At 41.3% G+C, this 21,228-nt stretch overlaps 1 protein-coding gene across 1 annotated transcript in view; it reads right to left on the reverse strand.

Moving 5' to 3' along the window:
• Positions 1-21,228, reverse strand: part of LOC117523087 (A-kinase anchor protein 13-like) — a 425,195-nt gene that overhangs the window by 217,853 nt on the left and 186,114 nt on the right. Inside the window, exon 9 of the mRNA XM_034184506.1 lies at positions 11,349-11,422. Within this exon, the coding sequence (XP_034040397.1) occupies positions 11,349-11,422 (74 nt within the window). The remainder of the gene's footprint in view (positions 1-11,348; positions 11,423-21,228) is intronic.

Here is a 21,228-nt window from a genome sequence, read left to right on the forward strand (position 1 = left end):
TTGTCACTATAAAATAAATACAGAAATACATTTAAAAAATAAAGACATCTGACAGATTAGGCGTGTCTTATTAATTGAGCGAGCAAATATCCACATGTCAAGAATTATTGACATGTGAAAAGAGAATACAGTGGTCCCTCGCTATAATGCGGTTCACCTTTCGCGGATTTCTTTAGTCCAATTTTGCATGCCTTTTTTTTTTTACAGTGTTCTGTGTTCTGCGTGTCTGTTTATAAGAATCTTCTCGCTCAGAAGAGAAAAGAGCGCCAACAACTACTCATAACTGTCTTTGTCACACGGAAACAAACACCTGCTGCAGCCAGGTGTGAGAGAAAAAGCAGGACGCAGAGGCCCGATCTGTGAAATACTGGTGAGTCACTATTAATAATTTCTTATGTGTCCGACCTCGTTCGTTGATCGTTAAAATTAATTCGTTAGTTCTAAATGCCATCATAATTATTTATAGGAAAACGTTCTATTTTTACTTCTCAAACAAATGTTTGGGCCTGAAAACAGTTTGGTTTTATATTCCTACTAAGGTTTGAACTTTGAGAGTGTTTACACACGAGAGAAAAGTGAGAAAATGTTCATGCCTGATTGAGAAAGTGTATAAACTATGTAGTGAGGGGTTTTACAGCTTTGAAACGTCTATAATAATTGTAAAAAATAACGCTGACTACGTCGCGGTTCCGCATATTACGGGCTATTTTTTAGAACGTAACTCCAGCGATTAATGAGGGACCACTGTAACACTTTATTGATTATATACTACAAAACAATTGATACGACGGCCGCTTTTGATGCTCTATTGGCACGCGTCGTGATTGGTGGAGTTCTTTTTCATTGTCGTCTTTCCGGCTTCCATGTCGTAAAATGAGGGTGTGTCTGAAGCAGAGTCTGAATATTTATGGGCGTGTTTATTATAATTACGATCGTTTCCACCCGCCGCATTTATCAAGATCACGTCAGGCGTACGCCAGAAATGGGCAGGTGCGCACTGCTCGATACATGTCACGGTGACTTTGGTGTATTTCAAGTTTACGCTGTAAATTTACGCCACAAGTGCGCAACATTGATACATGAGGCCCAGTGAGAGTACCACGAAAAGTATCAAAATTAATTATTTGTTTCTAGTAAATTTAAATTAATTATTTGTTTCTAGTAAAAATAACCAAAAATAAAAAGAATAAAAAATGACTTAGCAAATTATTCACACAATGAAATCTTGAATGGATCCACATTTTTATGCTTCTTGTTTCTGTGAGGCATGAACTAACTATAAAACTAAAAGTCTGGCACTTTATTTTTTGCAAAAGTATACATTCTCATTGTTTTGGAAGTCGTGCACACTTCACAGATGCTGACCTTCATTCCAGCGGTTGGCCACAGAGGAAAAAAAACAGGTACTTGTTGTTGAAAAAAAAAACTAGCTACTTGTTTCATTGTAGAGTTGTTGCAGCATGCAACAACTCTACAATGAAAATAAAGATGAAGAAGTGTAAGTTCACTCAAACACCGTGGAACAGCACCACTCATCCATGCAGGTAAGCAGCAGTTCATACCTCCAACAGTGTGATTAATTTAATAACTGGACAAAAAGTCTTCAGCAAGTACAAAGAAGCCACGCCCACATTTTAAATGTTACACAAGCTTCAAAACAATCAATGTCACCAACAATAAAACATGTGAACTCATTTCCACCAAATTAGATATTTGACCTTGATCACTGACCTCGACAATAACCAAAATCAAATCACATTTAACCGACCAAAAGAACCAAAGCAGCTGCAAAGTTTCTTCAAAATCAGATTCTGTTCTAAAGACATCTTGCTCCCATTCATACTAACAACAGGATCAAAAGTGCAGAGCGCCTTCAAAGGCGTGACTATTTAATCGCTCAAGAGGTCATGTGCACTGACACACTGTCACATGGGAAGTCTGCAGGATGCTTCATATTTAAGCATGAAACAGAACAGACAAAAACACTCAAGAAAAAAAATGTATCCCATCACTATACTTCACCTCATGTTTTTACTCGTGATAAAGCTGGTCCCCGGGCATTTTGTTTGGTAACAAAGCTGGTCCCCGGGTGATTCGCCTGTTAATAAAGCTGGTTTCACTTGATTTTGTTTGTTGAACTAAATTAATCATATGGTCTGAACAGTGAAACTGCTGCTGGCCAGTTGTTGAGAACAATGAAACTTTATATGGTGTCAGAGGAAAGCTCATCTACGTACAATTCATCTCAGCTTACTTCAACAAAAACAAAAACTCAAGTGTTTTTTTAATGACATCATTACATCGTTTTTACAATGAACAATTTGCATTTCAAAGCATCTAAATTAAGCAATAATTCAAATTTCATTAGTGTGAAAATTTTTTATTATGGTAGTAACAACCTCTTTTTGTCTGCAGAATGTCAGTATGGATTAATGTGAGTTAATCTTCACAGGAACGCTTCACGACTGGTGGAAGCTGCTGTAGATGCATTATGGGTAAAAACCCTTATATGAAATACAAAATGCAGACAGAACAACATTACCCGCTTTTAGGTCCAGCTATAACTAACAATAACTGTTACACTCTGCAACATCAACTAACAACACTTAAACCTGCAATGTTTCACTGAATTCTGAGAGAAAACGTCAGGTCAAGAGACGTCTGGGAGCATACACTGATGCTGTGCTTTGCCACATCCACAACACTACGGAACCGCCCCGGATCCTGGATGGCAACCACCCAAACAGACAACCAGTCCATTCCCACATCTCTAAAATAAACATCTAACTTCCACAGCCAGGTGAAACATGGATGTCCCCTTAGTCTTCTCCAGCTCCTACGTGCTGGATCATGCACAGAGAAACAGGCCACATGGCCAAAATGTCCATGCTGACACTCCCTCACAATGCAAGAGAAAAAGTGATTTTTTTTTGTTTTGTTTTGTTTGTTTGTTTTGAAACATTTGTTGTGGGTGCAGCTTTTTGTTGTGTTTTCTGACAGTAAGAAGGTCCTGGGTTCAAAGCCAACACTTCCTTTTTGTGCAGCTTTTCCTTATTGTCTTTTTTCTATTAATGTGCTCAAAAGTCAAAACTTAAAACTGTATGACCTTTCAATAAAATTTTTTCAAAATTTAGTTTCTACTGAAATCCAAGCATTATAACATGGTTTTATTTTTGCAACATGTTGCAAAATTACAGCTCAGTTTATTGAAGAGAGCATATTTATCTGAGGAGAATTTCATGGCAAATACTGCCCTTTCCTTCTTATGCCATCGTGCAGATGGACCATAGGAGGAAACACATGTATGCATGTGTGAGGTTTTGAGATTAACTGTGACATGACCAAGTTGTGTGATGCGCATTGCCGGGGTGTGCAACATCTGTAAGATTTCTTGTAAATGGGTTTCAAAAACAGTGTTTTTAGATTTAGAAGTGTTTATTTCTCACTAACTTTTACAAAATATATGAAAAACATTAGATTTATGTAGAAATAAATTATTCTATTTCATTGCTCCTGAGCACCAGAGGGCAGTGTCGAGCACCTGGATTATCCCAAGCGCACATGTGCAGAGATCGAGATCTTATACCAACAAAGTCACGCAAGTGGGGGTGGCCTAGGTGATGTCAGCCAACAATATATAAGACCGTGTCACCCAGCATCCGGTTCTTTTTCCATCTCTCGCATGAGAGCAGAAGGTTGAATTATTTTGGATCACTTGTCTTATCAGAGCCTTGCAACCGTTTTGGTTGGACTATTTCTTTCTTCAGCTAGGCTACTGCTCACAATGAGTATACCTGCTTACTACGAGTAAACGATTCGTGGCTTAACTTGTTACTGCTAATGTTTGCGGGACTAGCACTGTTGCGCTGTCTTTGACAACTGTTGCATAACTGTTTAACTCGTTGCCATTTGTGTTAGTCACACAGACTGCCGGCATATTTTTAGATTGAGCTGCATGTTGTGTGTGTTTCCCGCAACATAGCCAGGATGTACCACATTGACTTGGCCACTCCAGTGTGAGTGTTTTTCCGGCTTCCTGCTTCATTGTTATTTGGTGGCTTGGCGTATTCTTTAAATTGACCTGCATGCTGTGTGTGTTTCCCGCAATGTAGCTAGAACTTACTGCATCAACTTGGCCGCTCCAGTGTGAGTGTTTTTCCCATATCCTGCTCCATTGCAATTTAGTGGCTTGGTGTATTCTTTCGTGTCACTAGGGATGTGAATTGTATAACAACTCACGATTCAATTCGATTCCGATTCTTGGGGTGACGATTCGATTCAGAATCGATTTTCGATTCAAAGAGCTCTGAGAAATAGTTATATTACTTAAAAAATGTTTTTTAAGAAAATGCAGCTTTACAAGGTTAATCAAGTGATTGTAAAGATATAAATTTACTTATCTGCTTTGCTCATTCAGAGTTGGTTGGCAGTTTAGTGAAATGATGGAGTGTGCGCTGGTCAGTAGTCGGCAGAGACCGCTACGTCGCTTCTTTTAGCTCCGGGTGATGGTGTAGCACGTGGGCTTGTGAATTTGAAGTGTTTCCAAATTACTTGACCTTCATTTTGCAGATTTTGCACATTGCATAAGTCATGTCAAGCTCCTTCTTACGCAGCAAATAATAAAATCCAACATGCGCCCTAACATTTGCCTTCAGCAAAGACGGTGCTGGCTGAATTAGCTCTTCATCCGCCATGCTACGCTGCAGAACAGGAATGTTTGGCGCATGCCGGGTCCTCCCCTTGCAGGGACACTGTAGCACGGAGGCCGTTGTCTGACAAACAGTACACGCAGCAAGTAAGAAAATGTTTAAAAAAAAATGCTTTTTAAAAATCGATTCTTGGACATTTTGGATCGATTCATAATTGCAACGTACCGCATTGACTTGGCTACTACAACTTGAGTGGTTTTTCACCTCCTGCTACTCCACCATTTTGGTGGCTTGGCTCATTGCCATTGGCCTCTATGTTGGTCCATGGACTGTTGGTGTATTATCTAAATTAAACTGCTGTTGCAAGTGTTCCCCGCTCCGTTTATACAGCAGCTGTATCCAAGACTGACTGCTGGCATCTTGTTTGAATTGAGCTGTATGTTGCATGCTGCACCGCCATTTTGGTGGCCTGGCTCATTGCCGGTCTGTGTTTGTCCATGGACCGCTGAGGTATTTTCTAGAATAGAGCTGCTTGTTGCGATTTTTTTCCTCATTGTAGCCGGGACATACCGTGCTGATTTTGGCCGCTGTGCCGTGAGGGTTTCCACGCTTCCTGCTGCACCGCTATCTTGAGGGCTTAACTCTTTACAGTTAATGTTTGTGTTACTCCACAGACCACTGGTGTATTTTTTTTTAAATTAGGCTGTCAGATACAAGTGTTTCCTGTTCTGTTTATACAGCAGCTGTAGCCGTGACATACCTTGCTGACTTTAGCCGCTGTAGTGAGTTTTCATTCCCTGCTCCACCACCATTTTGGCCTCTAACACTGACAATTGCTTGCGAGTCTAAGGTACTGTGAGTGCTTTCCACATGCTGCCACATCCCATGCCACAGCACTGAGTTAAGTAACTGGTGAAAGGAGTGTGCTTCCCGCTCCCCATTTTTACTGCATGCCACAGAGTGGGTAGTTTGTGGACGGAGTGTGCTTCCCACTCCCCGTTTTTACTGCATTTCGCCACAGGATTTGGCTGCGTAGTGTATTGAGTGTGCTTCACTTGCTCCTCCTCACACACAATAATGTCAACTGAGTTGGTGCACACGTGCAGTAGTTGTTTGGCGCCTCTGAGCCCGGTGGACGGCCATAATCTATGACCATCATGTCTTGGGGCTGGACACTTGAAACAAGCACTCACACAAGATGCTTGCTTCAATTGCGTTTCCATACCATTGGCTGAGAGATCGGACAGACTAGCCAGGTTTGAAGCTGAGATGCCGTCTGCATCACTGGCCTCCAATTCACATAATCGTCCACATGCTGAGGCCCTTACTGCTATAGCAAAGAAGAGTAGCCATGACCTAATCTTGTCTGATAAGGTTGACATGCTAGCCTCCGAGTTTACTCAGTTGAAGTCATGGCTCCTTACTCTCCAGCCTCCTGCAGCTTCTGCTATTCCTTTCACAGAGCAGTTAGCGCCTTCCTGTGAATATAGTGAGAGGGAGTTGACTCCCCACACTACCAGCAATCGAGATGAGGATGCTAGGTCTATCGCAGCATCTGAGTCATTATTTAGTGTGTGCCAGACAGGTCAGTTTGAGGGCCAGGAAGAGGGGGGCATTCTCCTCTTCCTCCTGTAATGGACTGCCACACCATAGATATAGACTATTCTCAGATGTGAGAGTCTGAGTTGTCTGCTGTAAAGCAGGCCATTCAGTGGGCCTTGTCATGGCTTGGCATTGATGCTCATACCTCACAGAGACTGCTCCTTCTAGTGCCGTTTTTAGGATCACTCACTTGGGTGGCTGGGGCCCTTGGGATAAACATGAGTAATCACACAGTGTTGCTGGTAGCCCCGTATTGGCCAGGCAGAACATGGTTCCCCGTGATTCAGATGCTCCTCAGCAGGGAGCTGTGGCCTCTCCCTCGGAGGCGAGAGCTTTTGTCACAGTTGGAGGGGTGTATTTGGCGTCTTCACCCAGAACGTCTTCAGCTGTATGTGTGGCCCCTGAAGGTCCAGACTCCATGCTGAACTCTTGTGATCAAGCTGTTGTACAGACTGTACTGAATGCCCGTGCATCCTCCACTAGGGCATTATATGACAGTAAATGAAAGATTTGTATCCATTAGTGCAGCACACAGGGTGCAGCCCCAGAGCATTGTTCTGTGCCAGTGCTGCTTAGCTAGCTCTAAACATTGTTTGGCAGTGGCCTTTCTTCTCTCCTATTAAGATCTATGTTGCTGCTCTCTCTGCTTGACACATTATGGTAGAAGGTTGGTCAATCGGGTCGCACTCTGATAGGTCTCTTTTTTAAAAGGTGCTCTCTGGCTGCAGCCTCTGAAAGTTGCATGTGTGCCATCCTGGGATCTTCCATTGGTCCTAGAAGGCTTATGTTCTGCACTGTTTGAGCAGCTGGGAGGCGTTGACCTTAGGTGGAAGTTTGTCAAATCGCTGAGAACTGTGTGCGGTGGAATTCTGATGAAACAGAGGTTACTCTATGGCCTAACCCAAAGCGAGGTTTGGCTCTTCACGCTAACCAGCCTTTACCAGTTAACCAGTTACATTAGCTGTCTTTGCTATGCAATCTGGTGCAGAGAATAATTCTAGTCTGTTGTGCCCTGTTCGTGGACTTAGACGTTACGTTGAATTGACAGCTTAGTTCCACAGAACTGATGCTCTGTTTGTTTACTATGGAGGACACAGTAAGGGCTGTACCTCATCCAAACAAAGACTCTTACATTGGATTGTTGACGTTATATTGCAAACTTACAGGACCAGTGACATTCAACCTCCTCCAGTGAGATACCATTCAATCCAGGGCATATCAACTTCCTGGGCTACCCTGAGAGGTATTCCACAGAGCAACATCTGTGCTGCAGGCACATGGGCTTCCTCCTGTACTTTCGCTGGAGATGGGGCCAACCTGATCCAGTATCGGAATTTTCAATGTAAGCTGTGAGGCTTTCGGGTGTAGGAAAAGTCTTTGAAATGTCTGTGAACCATAAGTGCTGCCTTTGCCGCTGTGTTTGCTGCAGAGGAGGGGAGGAGGTTTCTGAATGGAGGCGTGTTTCTCATTGAGACAAGAAGTGAGTGCCATGTATGAGACAGCTCCATTTGGGAGGTCCTTTCAACGGTTAGCAGATGGCTAAAAGGCAAGCACTGAGAATTTCTGTCACCGACATGTCCCCTGAGCAGCACAAATCCAAGACAGCAATGTGAAATATTTGCAAAGCCTTTAAACCGAGAGGCGGATGATCCGTTGCGACCCGAATCAAACATTTGAGAAAGCGCCGCATTAAATAACGCAAGGATTTTTTAACCAGAGCAGAATAACAAAATCACCTAGGATGAGACGATTTACCCAAATTGGCTTCAAATATGAGTAAATTAAGTACGTTGATTTTTTTTTTAAGGGGGTGGGGTGGGGGGGTGGTTTCGTGTTTTGTAATTTATGAAATTTTCTCTGACCATTTCATGTAAACGCTTCATGTATTAAGAGTGGGTGCCATCTAGTGTTTAAGACATGAAACTTTGGCCACTGACCCAACAATAAATAAACTTATTTAATTCTCTCACCAAAACATCAAATCTCGGTTTGCATCTTAGATGACCCTTCTGGCAAATTGTAGCTGAACTTTCAGTTTTTTGTTTTAACAAAATCCTCCTCTATACTACTTCATCATGAAGCTGTACAACTGAGGATACAAAATATCCTCATATAAAATCAACAATAATGATAATAAAAAATATTAAAGCAAAACAGAGCTCTGGTATCAACAGATATCCAAATTCATGTATCAGGATCAGATCGGAAGAGAAATAATGTGGATCGGTGCATCCCTTAGTGCCCCTTCACACATAGTGCGAAGTTTGGACGAAGTGTACACTTAGTGCACATGACGCAGGAATCGTGTGCAAACCGTGTACTTTCGTCCCTGCCTCTAACGCCTCGTACATCTGTTGCTACAACTATTTGCGGACACAAGTGCCTGGAAGAGAAAGTGTGCGCTGTGCAAATACATCAGACCCTCTCACGGCAGGTGCCGGCCAAATTCCAGGTGACACGCACGAACATCTAACACTGCTTGTATGACACTTAGAAAATGTGTGGCCATTCACACTATTGGTACGACAGCAGATTGCAGACAATCACTGTTGTACTGGAAGTGAAATTTTTCTAAGTTCCACACAACTATGGAGTTGCTGAGATGTGACATGCCGTCAACTCCCTCCACAACACGTGTGTGTGTGTGTGTGTGTGTGTCACACGCTCCCCCGCCCCCCCCAACATGTGCATGCGTGTTGTTCGCACCCCACCCTCAGCCCCTGCAAGCGAGGCGCATCTCATCTGATCACAGAGGGACACTTTGGTCTGTGCACTGAATGGACGGGAGCGTGGTAATAGTAGCTGACATGTCTAGACCTGGACATCAGAGCTGCAGAACACGCACCGTGTGTTGACAGACATGCGTGCGTGCGTGCTTGGTGAACTCGCATCAAAAACATAAAAACATATATTGCTTGCGACGGGCTGGAGAGCGTGCACACTGACAGGTCCAGCTGGACCGGATCGTCAGATTATGTGGACACGCAGCAGGCGATCTGAACGTCACATCTGTGACAGGACAGTGAGCAGGGCGCCACAGGACCATATGACAGGCCAAAAGTACGACAAATACGCCACTTTCAGTCACATATCAGCAGAAATACACTGTAGCAAACACTGTTTGGTCAGTTATCACAGCACTTTTTTTCTTTTCTTTTTTTGAGAAAATAAGTTTGTCTGCTTGTTGATTAGAGTCATTTCTCACTCCATTTACAAGGCAGTGCTTGTGGTGCAGTGATATAGTTGCCGTGTGGTAATTAGGATGCACAGGTTTAAATCCCATGGATGTTGTGTTTTCTTTCATTTTTTTTTTTTTAACCGCAGGGTTCTGTATTGTGTCCCCCTTTATGCATTATTTATATCAACCCAGTGATATTCACTAATTATACAGCTGGTTTTTACTTCATTTTCCTCCAAATCAGCAGCGTGATGTGGTGCAGCTCGTCCCATGGAACACAATGCGAGCAGCTGCAGCAGCGTGAGCTGATGTTCCTGCTCGACAGAAACCGTTGCATGCACGAACCGTCACGCTGGCATCGTGGTGCCCTAATTTCGATGTGTTTCGCTGTTTTCGTCCACAAGTCATCCACACTTCACACTATGTGTGAAGGGGCCATAACTTTTGCCCACTTCTACAGGGTTAATGTGGCTGCTCCTCACTCTGTGACGACAGCTCTATTATCGGCCTCTTCATACTCCAACTGAGGTTCGGTAAGTGCAGATTCCTTGTGACCTTGTTGGTATGAGGTCATCCAGGTGCTAAGCACCGCCCTCTGGCAGGAATGAAACAGAACAAGAGTTACATATATAACTACAGTTCTATGAATTCCAGATAGATTCCGAAAGAACAGAATGCTGGGTGACACAGTCTTATATATTGTTGGTTGTCACCCAGGTCACACCCACTAATGTGACTTTGTTGGTATAAGATCTTGACCTCTGCGTAGGTGACCATAGGTGCACGTGGGATAATCCAGGTGCTAAGCACCGCCATCTGGCAGTCATCTGGAATTCACAGAACAGTAGTTACATATGCAACTCTCGTTTCGGAGTGTTTTCCACCATTCTGCTTTATTTTGTTTGCGCGAGCAGCCAGCTTACATCACGCTGCCTTTCTTTACCCTAATTTGTAGTCACCGAGTCTGTCCCATCATTCCTCTTGCAGATCAGGTAAAGCTTCCACGTGATCCGTGAAAGTCGCTGTCAGATGTAAGTCATGGCGTCTGTTCACTTGATTTCCTAGACTTCAGGGAGAGAAATTCTAAATTGTTTCCAGACAGCATGGATTTTGATCATATTGCCATTCTAATATGAATCCCTTATTTAAATAGTAAGGAATTAAATTATAGTGTTGCCTAAGAAAATTATTTGTATGACATTCATTTAAAACAGAGTCCGGTGCAGCGACTTTTTTCACATAATCGTCAAAATGCTTTAAAATCAAACTCAAACCAAATAAATGTGAGATAAAGTGAGTTTGAAACAACTCTGTCTGAAATCTTTTCAAATCTTTTGTGGATCTGGGCTCTATTTGTGATGGCAGTTTGTGAAATTTTAATTTAATTTTAGAATAATTCACATAAATATCTGCTATAAGAGCCATACATGAAAATATGATTTACTGCAGCCAACCGTTTCTATTTTTTACTAAACAAAAGTAAGTATTTTAAAGTATTTTACTCAGTTGCCTAAACTCCAGCAAGTCCTCAAACTGCTGGCTGATGACACAAACAGGCTTTTCCACCAGGACCACATGGCTGATCATTAAATGCTCAGGAAGCAAAAGCCCAACAGTGTTAAGACTACAATGCCCTCTGCTGGTGACCCATGTGTGCTGCCTACAACTTCTGTATTCAAGCATTTGGTATTCAGAACAAGCCACCGACTCTGACCACAACCCAGAAAAAGCAAAACAAGTCCAGGCTGAGGAATCTGCTGGTCAGCAACATTTCAAAGATCACATGGATGCCTGCAGTGACATCACAGCCTTTAAACCTTTATGCTGTTTTCACTGCCAACATGCTCCATAATTTAGTTTTGCTCATATTTAAACTACATAAAAAAAAAAAAAACATTTTTGAAAAACTTTAATCTTACTGTAGGAAGCTGGCCGTCCTCTGCTGTAATGTCGCCTTTCTCCTCGACACCACTGATTTCACGTGTTACGGCATCTGCAGACACAATGAAACACCATCAGTCCAAAGCTTCAAAATAATCACCTTCAGATTAAAACAGGTTCACGTTTCTACATCCTCACTTTGTCTACAGGATTTATATGAGGAAAAACATAACATTTTACGTTTTTTTTTTTTTAAATCTACTCAAAGATTAATTTAATTCAAGCCAAATGTGACCAAATTCAAAAATGTTGAGACTTCAAAATAACACACACACAAACTGAAATATTTATTGTGTACAGCACCATGCAGAGGTCTTAAAGAACATGTCGCAACAAAATCATAACAATTTAGGTTTAGGCTGTTATTGATCATCCAATGATCCACCGGGATTACTGACCGTGACCGGTTTCAAATACTCGGGTGTTTCCAACAAGTAACGTGACTACTAGAAGCGCCGCAGCATGCACTTCAATGGAATGTAGCTGCTAATGTTAAGAATAGAGGCACAAATTAATTCCGCAGTTGACATAAGTGTGATGTCGTGTTATGATGACTCGTTTTTAAGTGATAACTGTTCATTTTGATGTAGTCACGGTAAAAACTGTGGCTCCAAAAAGGTTGATGAGCACCTGCAGCCATAAACGCAGCCTGTCAATAACAATCTCTGCTCCACAATCAGTTTTGTGCACGATTAATTATGAGTGTCGTTATCAATAAAATGTAAAAAAAAAAAAAAAAAAAAAAAAGGAAAAAAGAAATACATCTAATGTCAGGGGAGAACAAGCGTCTCGTCAGCTACACAGTGCGCACGCACGCACGCACACACACACACAGAGAGAGCGCAAGCTTCGCAGCACATATACACACATTCCAGCTCCAAATTTACACTCTCAAAGTAAAAAAAAAGAAAAAGAAATCGGTTCACAAAACACAAAAGGGGTAAAATCCTGAACATGCCAGACTCACCATTGTGTTATGGATTAATTTCCAAATGTAAACTTCATGCGATCAAAGAAGCATGCGCGCATGCAAGATCGCCGGCTGCAGCTCTGCCTCTCTCTCGATCATGGCATGTAAAATAACATCCATGAACTCCTGGAAATAATGTATTCTGACTTTTTCCAATGTAACAGATCCATCTCTGTGTACAGGCAGCCCATTAAAATCACTGTCAGATGTCCTGACATCCATGTCCACAGCTTCAGTAAACCAGCATTCACACAAACGGCGTGTCACCACACTTTAGGCTCCACAATCCGACACTGAAAAAGTTAAGAGTTTCAGGGTGAAGCAGGTTGTCTGCTCTCTGTAAAGCCGAGCCATCACTTTCGAACAGCAGTTCAGAAGCTACATTTGTGGACGGCGCAGGATCATTTCCCTCTGTCTGTCAGTCATTGGGATGTTTCTGTTTTGCTAATAATGCACCCGCTAACGCTCAGAGAGAGGAATAAAATACATCAGAGATCACTAATTACACTATGTAACAAATTTTTATTTTTGTTTTGTTCCTGGGTACACAGTGTGTTTTCCTAACCTGTTATGCCTTAAATAAATAGAAAATAGCTGTTATTTCACAGAAACTTTGCTGCTTCTGAGATCAGGACAATGATATTTTGAAATTTGTCCATTTTCAAGAATATTCTCAATTCGCCTTCACTACTACTGAGTAGTCTTCTAGAATATTCTTTAACAGCTAGAACTGTCCAGAATTTTCTAGAAGTTTCCAGAATTATCTAGAAATTTTGAGAAACTTTTAGAACTTTCTAGAACGTTAAAAAAATTAAATCAAAGTTTGTGCTGAATGTCGTCATTTTTCCATAGACTTTAGACATAAGCAGTTGAAATATAACACTCAGAAGCCAGGAACAAAAATTGTGTTACATAGTGTTATTAACACGTGTGCAGAGACACTTACTGCACTCCATCATCATCTATCTCAGCAACAGATAGCTGAAGCTCTTCTACAACAATCATTTCCACATAAATTCAGCATTATTTCATCATAAAAGAGGAATGAAGCGATCAGAGCACCGCGGCTACATGAGCTGCTATCTGATGCGTTCACTGCACGTCGCTCATTTCAAAGCATCATGGAGCTTCATTGAGTTTCTGATTAACATGGCCTCGTTTCTGCTTAAAACTGATTTTAGAATGATTTAAGAGGTTACGATACGATACGATACACTTTATTGTCCCTTCCGGGAAATTTGTCTTAGACTCCAAGAGCTGCACAAGTAAAAAGTAAAACTGCCATGACATAATTACATGACTCATACATATTACATAACTTCATACACACATAAATCATACATATAGCACATCCCTAATACACATATCCAAATTGCACATACCCGTATTACACAGCGGTCTCCCATAAATAATTCATGCATATTGCACATATCCCTAAAAACACATACCCCTATTGCACAGCCATCTCCCACATATGGTTAAGAAAAATACTAACAGTGTATAAATAACACTAAAATTACAATGCAAATGCACAACAAAGGTTTTACCTTGTCATCTGATGGTTAATAACCACATTAATCCATCTGATCGCTTTGGGTGAAGAGAGTCAGTCTCAGACAACCTGCTGAGGTCCGAAATTATGCATGTGCAGTGGAGGCAGGGCGGACCAATTTTTAGGGGCAGGCCGTTCTATCTGTGATCTGGATGACCTACAAAATTCAGTGGAGTCTTCCATGCCCTAATATCTATCTGTCATGCAGACTGGTGAGAATCTGTGAAGTAGTTTTGACATAATCCTTCAAAGCCGATATTAAGTGAATCTTGATCCAGAATCCAGATCTGGATCACCTCCAAAATTTATTGGAGCCTTCCCTGGCATAATATGTTGCCAGGGAAGACTGGCAACATATTATGCCAGATTATGACAGTTGAAAATTTGTTGAGAATCAGAGTAGTTTTGGCATAACCCTTCAAAGCCAATATAAAGTGAATCTTGATCCAGAAATCAGATCTGGATCACTTCCAAAATTTAGTGAAGTCTTCCATGCCCTAATATCCATCTGTGGTGCAAATTTGGTGAGAATCTGTGAAGCAGTTTTGAAGTAATTATACAAAGTGAAATGTTGATCCAGAATTAAGATTCGGATCCAGATCACCTCCAAAATTTATTGGAGTCTTCCATGGCCTAATAACTATCTGTGGTGAAAATTTGGTGAGAATCTGTGAAATTGTGTTGATGTAATCCTTCAAAGCCTATATAAAGTTAATCTTGACCCAGAATCCAGATCTGGATCTCCTCCACATTTCAGGGGAGTCTTCCGAGTCCTAAAATCTATCTCTTGTGCAAATTTGGTAAGAATCCGTGAAGTAGTTTGATGCCATCCTTCAAAGCCTATATAAAGTGAATCTTGATTCAGAATGCGGATTCAGATCTGGATCACCTCCAAAATTTAATGGAATCTTCCATGGCCTGATATGCATTTGTGGTGAAAATTTGGTGAGAATGCATGAGTTGTGAAAATGCATGAAGTTGAAACCTGCACAAAAAGCACAACCTGCTTATTTGATCCATGCCAACAAAACTGTTTAAGGAGCTGTGGCCCACTCTTGGGCAAACTGTGCTGGAAATTATTATTAATCTTGACCCTAGTGTATTGAAAAACTATAGGCCGATATCAAATCTATCATTTTGCTCTACATTTCTGGAAAAAGCGGTTTCACAGCAGCTCGTGGACCGTCTTACTGAGAATAATCTCTTTGAGCCACTGCAGTCTGCTTTTAGAAAATATCATTCCACAGAGACAGCTCTCACTAAAGTGGTGAATGATCTTCTGCTTACAATGGATTCAGACACCACTACGGTTCTGGTGCTGTTAGATCTTAGTGCTGGGTTTGATACTGTGGATCATCATATTCTACTTGATAGGCTGGAAAATCATTTTGGGATTACTGGGAGTGCCCTTGCATGGTTGACGTCATACTTGACCAGTCGTTCTCACTGTGTTTTGTACAGTCACACTACATTTAACCTTAGTGACATGAAATTTGGGGCTCCACAGGGGTCCATCTTAGGCCCTCTGCTTTTATACCTTTATATAGCGCCCCTTGGGCACATATTGCACCATTTTAGGATTACCTTTCACTGCTATGCTGATGATACTCAGTTCTACATGCCGATAACTGCTGGTAATCTCATCCACATAAAATCCTTAGAAGATTTACTTGCAACAGTGAAAGGCTGGATGTCTAGCAAGATCCTCCTATCTTTTTTTTAATTCCAATCATGTTTATATATGCAAATGTACTTATGTATGTGCGTATTATATATATATATATATATATATATATATATATACACACATACTACCTCATTCTCTTATCTTATTGTATTATTACATGTATCATTATTTTGCCTATCGTTGCACATGCTGTTTGATGCAGATTTTCCTCCACTCGCACCCATCTTGTGTGTCTTTTTTTAAGAGCTGAAGTAACTTGTGAATTTCTCCACTGTGAGATCAATAAAGTCTTATCTTATCTTAACTTCCTACTTTTAAACTCTGATGAGACTGAAATGATTGTTCTTGGTCCAGTAAGACATCTGCATCAATTTGACCAGCTAATGCTGAGCCTAGGCTTGTGTGTCATACATCACACTGAAAGTGAGGAACCTTGGGGTAATTTTTGATTCTACATTGTCCTTTGACCTGCACATTAGAGATATTACGAGATATTTCTTCCACCTGCGAAATATAGCGAATATTCGGCCCATCCTGTCTATGGCTGATGCTGAGACCCTGATTCATGTGTTTGTCTCTTCTAGATTGGACTACTGCAATGTTCTATTTTCTGGTTTACCGCAGTCCAGCATTAGGGGTCTACAATTGGTTCAAAATGCTGTTGTCAGACTTCTGACAGGAAGCAGAAAGTTTGACCACATTACACCCATTTTGGCATCTCTTCCTGCCCCTGTGAGATCAAATTTTAAAGTTCTGCTACCAGCCTATAAAATTGTTCACGGACTGGCACCTCCCTACCTAGCTGACCTAATTAAACCCTACGTACCTACTGTAAATACCAGTGTTGCCTTCTCAGGGTGCAGGACTACTTTGCATCCCTAGGGTGAATAAAAAGTCTGCGGGTCACAGAGATTTCTCTTATCGTGCCCCTGTTCTGTCGAATGATCTCCCTGCATCAATAAAACAGTCACATGCTGTTGAGACTTCCTTGTCCAGACTGAAGACGCTCTTATTTTTCCTTTTGTATGGTTAGCCATACCGGCATAGTATGGTTCTATGCTTTTTACTCTTTTAAATTCATTTTAGTAGGAAATGGAGCATAACGTGACCTCAACTTTATCTAAATTCTGGGTCTTTTAGTGAAGCTTAGGGCTAGTGGCCGGTGATCACCTTAGTATTTCTTTTGTTCTTCTTGTTGCATAATGTTAACAAATTGTACTGAATCTGTTGTCTTTCTGATGCCTGATTCTGTTTTTTTCTCTCTGTTTGAGGTGCATCTCCATCCAGGGATGGGTGTGGTATCTGTTTCTGAAACCCTCCTGTCCTGTGCCCCGACCGGCAACATTTTCTGTATATTCATTTTGTGAATTGTTTTGTAAATCGTGTTGGCAGCATGGCCAAAGCAGAGGGTCACCCCTTTGAGTCTGGTCTACTTGAGGTTTCTTCCTCAGAGGGAGTTTTTCCTTACCACTGTCACCTGTGTGCTTGCTCTGTGGGTTGGTAAGGTTCGACCTTACTTGTGTGAAGCGCCTTGAGGCAACTTTGTTGTGATTTGGCGCTACATAAATGAAAATAAATTGAAATTGAATTGAAATAGTATTGACGTCATCCGTCAAAGCCTATATAAGACTGACTGTGTGTGTGTGTGTTTTCAATCTAAGGGCCCCAGTGACCTCCCCCATGGTGTTCCCACTAACCATACCAAGTTTGGTGTTGATTGCTTAATTGTTGAAGCTGTGCATAGATATAAGGCTGACAGTGTGTGTGTGTGTGTGTGTGTGTGTGTGTGTGTGTGTGTGTGTGTGTGTGTGTGTGTGTGTGTGTGTGTGTGTGTGTTTTTTCAATCTAAGGGCCCCAGTGACTTCCCCCTTGGTGCTCTCAGTCACCATACCAAGTTTGGTGTTGATTGCTTAATTGTTGCGGCTGTGCATAGACATAAGGCTGACCGTGTGTGTGTGCGCGCACGTATGGGTGTTCCTGCATGTGTGCTGTCAACGTAAGGGCCCCAGTGACCTCCCCCTTGGTGCCCCCAGTCACAACACCAAGTTTGGTGTCGAATGATTAATGACTATAGCAGTTCAGCCCGCACATAAACCGTGCCGCATACATACATAGATTGCCTTTATATACATACGTACATACATATATACATACGTACGTACATACGTATATACGTACGTACATACGTATATACGCACGTACATACGTATATACGCACGTACATACGTATATACGCACGTACATACGTATATACGTACGTACATACGTATATACGCACGTACATACGTATATACGTACGTACATACATATATACATAGGTATATACGTATATACATAGGTATATACATAGGTATATACATAGGTATATACATAGGTATATACATATATACATAGGTATATACATATATACATAGGTATATACATATATACATAGGTATATACATATATACATACGTATATACATATATACATACGTATATACATATATACATACGTATATACATATATACATACGTATATATATATATATATACACACACACACACACACACACACACACACACACACACACACACACACACACACACACACACACACACACACACACACACACACACACACACACACACACACACACACAGTATATAGCCTAATCATATACTGTCTCTTCAAATTACTAAAATAGTTGACTTTACTGCCATCATCTGCTTCTTTATCATATATTACTGTGTGTGTATAAGTGTAATGCATGTGTTTACAGTGTTTGCAAAATACCTGTCGACAGTCTAGGCTACATCAGAATTTTCTACTACTGTTAATCCCACTATGAATACTAAAATACACCAAACCATTTGTCCTGTATCATAGCTACATGTATGACATTTGCAGGAAAAAAAACCTGTTATAAAAACTGGTATAATATCTTTTACAAACAGTATAGTACTGTATGCTAACTCTGTCTGGAGGAAGCAGTTCTAAATTTCAATTTATTTTCATTTATATGGTGCCAAATCACAACAAGGTTGCCTCAAGGCGCTTCACACAAGTAAGGTCTAACCTTATCAACCCTCAGAGCAACAGTGGTAAGGAAAACTCCCTGCGGAAGAAACCTCAAGCAGACCAGACTCAAAGGGGTGACCCTCTGCTTGGGCCATGCTACAAACACAAATTACAAAACAATTCACAAAACAAAGATACAGGAAATGTTACTGGTGCACAGGACAGTTTCTGGAACAGATACCACACCCATCTCTGGATGGAGCTGCACCTCAGAGAGAAAAGGGAAAAAAAGAGAATCAAGCATCAGAAAGGCAACAAATACAGTGTAATTTGTCTGCATTAAGCAACAAGAAAAACAGAAGAAACACTAAGGTGATCACCGGCCACTAACACTAAGCTTCACTAAAAGACCCAGAATTTAGGCAAAGTTGAGGCCGTGGCATGCTCCGCTTCCTAATAAAATGAATTAAGAGTAAAAAGCATAGAAACATACTATGACAGTATGCTAGCCATACGAAAGGGAAAATAAGTGCGTCTTAAGTTTGGACTTGAAAGTCTTGACAGAATCTGACTGTTTTATTGATGCAGGGAGATCATTCCACAGAACAGGGGCATGATAAGAGAAAGCTCTATGACCCGCAGACTTTTTATTCGCCCTAGGGACACAAAGTAGTCCTGCACCTTGAGAATGCAATGCCTGGGCCGGTACTTAGGGTTTAATTAGGTCAGCTAGGTAGGGAGGTGCCAGTCCGTGAACAATTTTATAGGCTAGTAGCAGAACCTTAAAATCTGATCTCACTGGGACAGGAAGCCAGTGAAGAAATGCCATGGGTGTCGTGGAGAAATTTCTGCTTTGTGTCAAAAGTCTGACAACAGCATTTTGAACCATTTGGAGACCCCTAATGGTGGACTGCGGTAAACCAGAAAATAGAACATTGCAGTAGTCCAATCTAGAAGAGACAAACGCATGAATCAGGGTCTCAGCATCAGCCATAGACAGGATGGGGCGAATCTTCGCTATATTTCGTAGGTGGAAGAAAGCAGTCCTCATAATATCTCTAATGTGGAGGTCAAAGGACAACGTAATGTCAAAAATTATTCTAAGGTTCCTCACTTTATCAGTGTGATGTATGACACACGAGCCTAGGGTAAGGCATTAATGGATCAAATTGATGTTGATGTCTCACTGGACCAAGAACCACCATTTAAGTCTTATCAGAGTTTAAAAGTAGGAGGTTGCTTGACATCCAGCTTCTCACTGATGCAAGGCAAACTTCTAAGGATTTTATGTGGATGAGATTACCATCAGTTATCTCATGTATAACTGAGTATCATCAGCATAGCAGTGAAAGGTAACCCCAAAACGCCTCAATAAGTGCCCAAGGGGTGCTATATAAAGGGAGAAAAGCAGGGGGCCAAAGACGGACCCCTGTGGAGCCCCAAATTTCAAGTCACTAAGGTTAGAAGTTGTGTTATTGTACAAAACACAGTGAGACGACTGGTCAGGTATGACGTCAACCATGCAAGGGCACTCCCAGTAATCCCAAAATGATTATCCAGCCTATCAAGTAGAATACAATGACCCACTGTATCAAATGCAGCACTGAGATCTAACAGCAACAGAACCGTATGGATTCGGTGTCCAAATCCATTGTAAGCAGAAGATCATTCACCACTTTAGTGAGAGATGTCTCTGTGGAATGATATTTTCTAAAAGCAGACTGCAATGGCTCAAAAAGAATGTTCTCGGTAAGATAGTCCACAAGCTGCCGTGAAACCACTTTTTACAGAATTTTAGAGCAAAATGATAGAATTGATATCGGCCTATAGTTTTTCAATACACTAGGGTCAAGATTAGATTTCTTAAGTAATGGTTTAATCACTGCAGATTTGAAACATTTAGGAACAGATCCACAGGTCAATGAGAGATTAATAATTTTCAGCACAGTTGGCCCAAGAGTGGGCCACAGCTCTTTAAACAGTTTTGTTGGCATGGATCAAATAAGCAGGTTGTGCTATTTGTAGATGTTACGAGTTTTGTCAGCAAGCCTAGTGAGATACTATCAAATTCTGTAAATCTAGGTAATACCTCAGTCATGGCGCCCACACCAATAGCAGGGTGTAGTGGCTGGGTTAAGGCACGCTGGGATATGCTCAACCTAATGTCTTCTATTTTCTTCTCAAAGTAATCCAGGAAATCCTGTACTGTAAAAGGAGAGTGAACTACAGGTGGTTGTCCATGAATAAGTGTTTCCACCGTGTTAAACAAGAACTTTGAGTTATGCTTGTTTTTGTTGATCAAATCAGAGTAATAGGTCCGCTTTGTAGCCAGTAGTGCATGCTTATAGTCGAAGATAGCATCACGGCACGCAAGGTGGAATACGTCTAATTTTGAACTACGCCCTTTCCGTTCTCGACCTCTAGCCTTATGCTTGAGGTCACGCAAGCAGTCATTGAATATAAGTGGCTGTGTGTTGGGGGGGGCTGGTTTTAACAAAGGTAGTGCAATCATGTCGAGTGTAGTTTTAAGACTGTCTACTGATTGGGCAACTGCTAAACGTGAAGCTAAGATATCAGGCAGTCTAGCTTAGATTTCAGTCATAGTTGAGGAGCTGATACATCGCCGCAGTGATAAATAATGTTGTTGTT

The sequence above is a fragment of the Thalassophryne amazonica genome, chromosome 2 (assembly GCF_902500255.1).
Source record: "Thalassophryne amazonica chromosome 2, fThaAma1.1, whole genome shotgun sequence".
NCBI classification, from domain to species: domain Eukaryota; kingdom Metazoa; phylum Chordata; class Actinopteri; order Batrachoidiformes; family Batrachoididae; genus Thalassophryne; species Thalassophryne amazonica.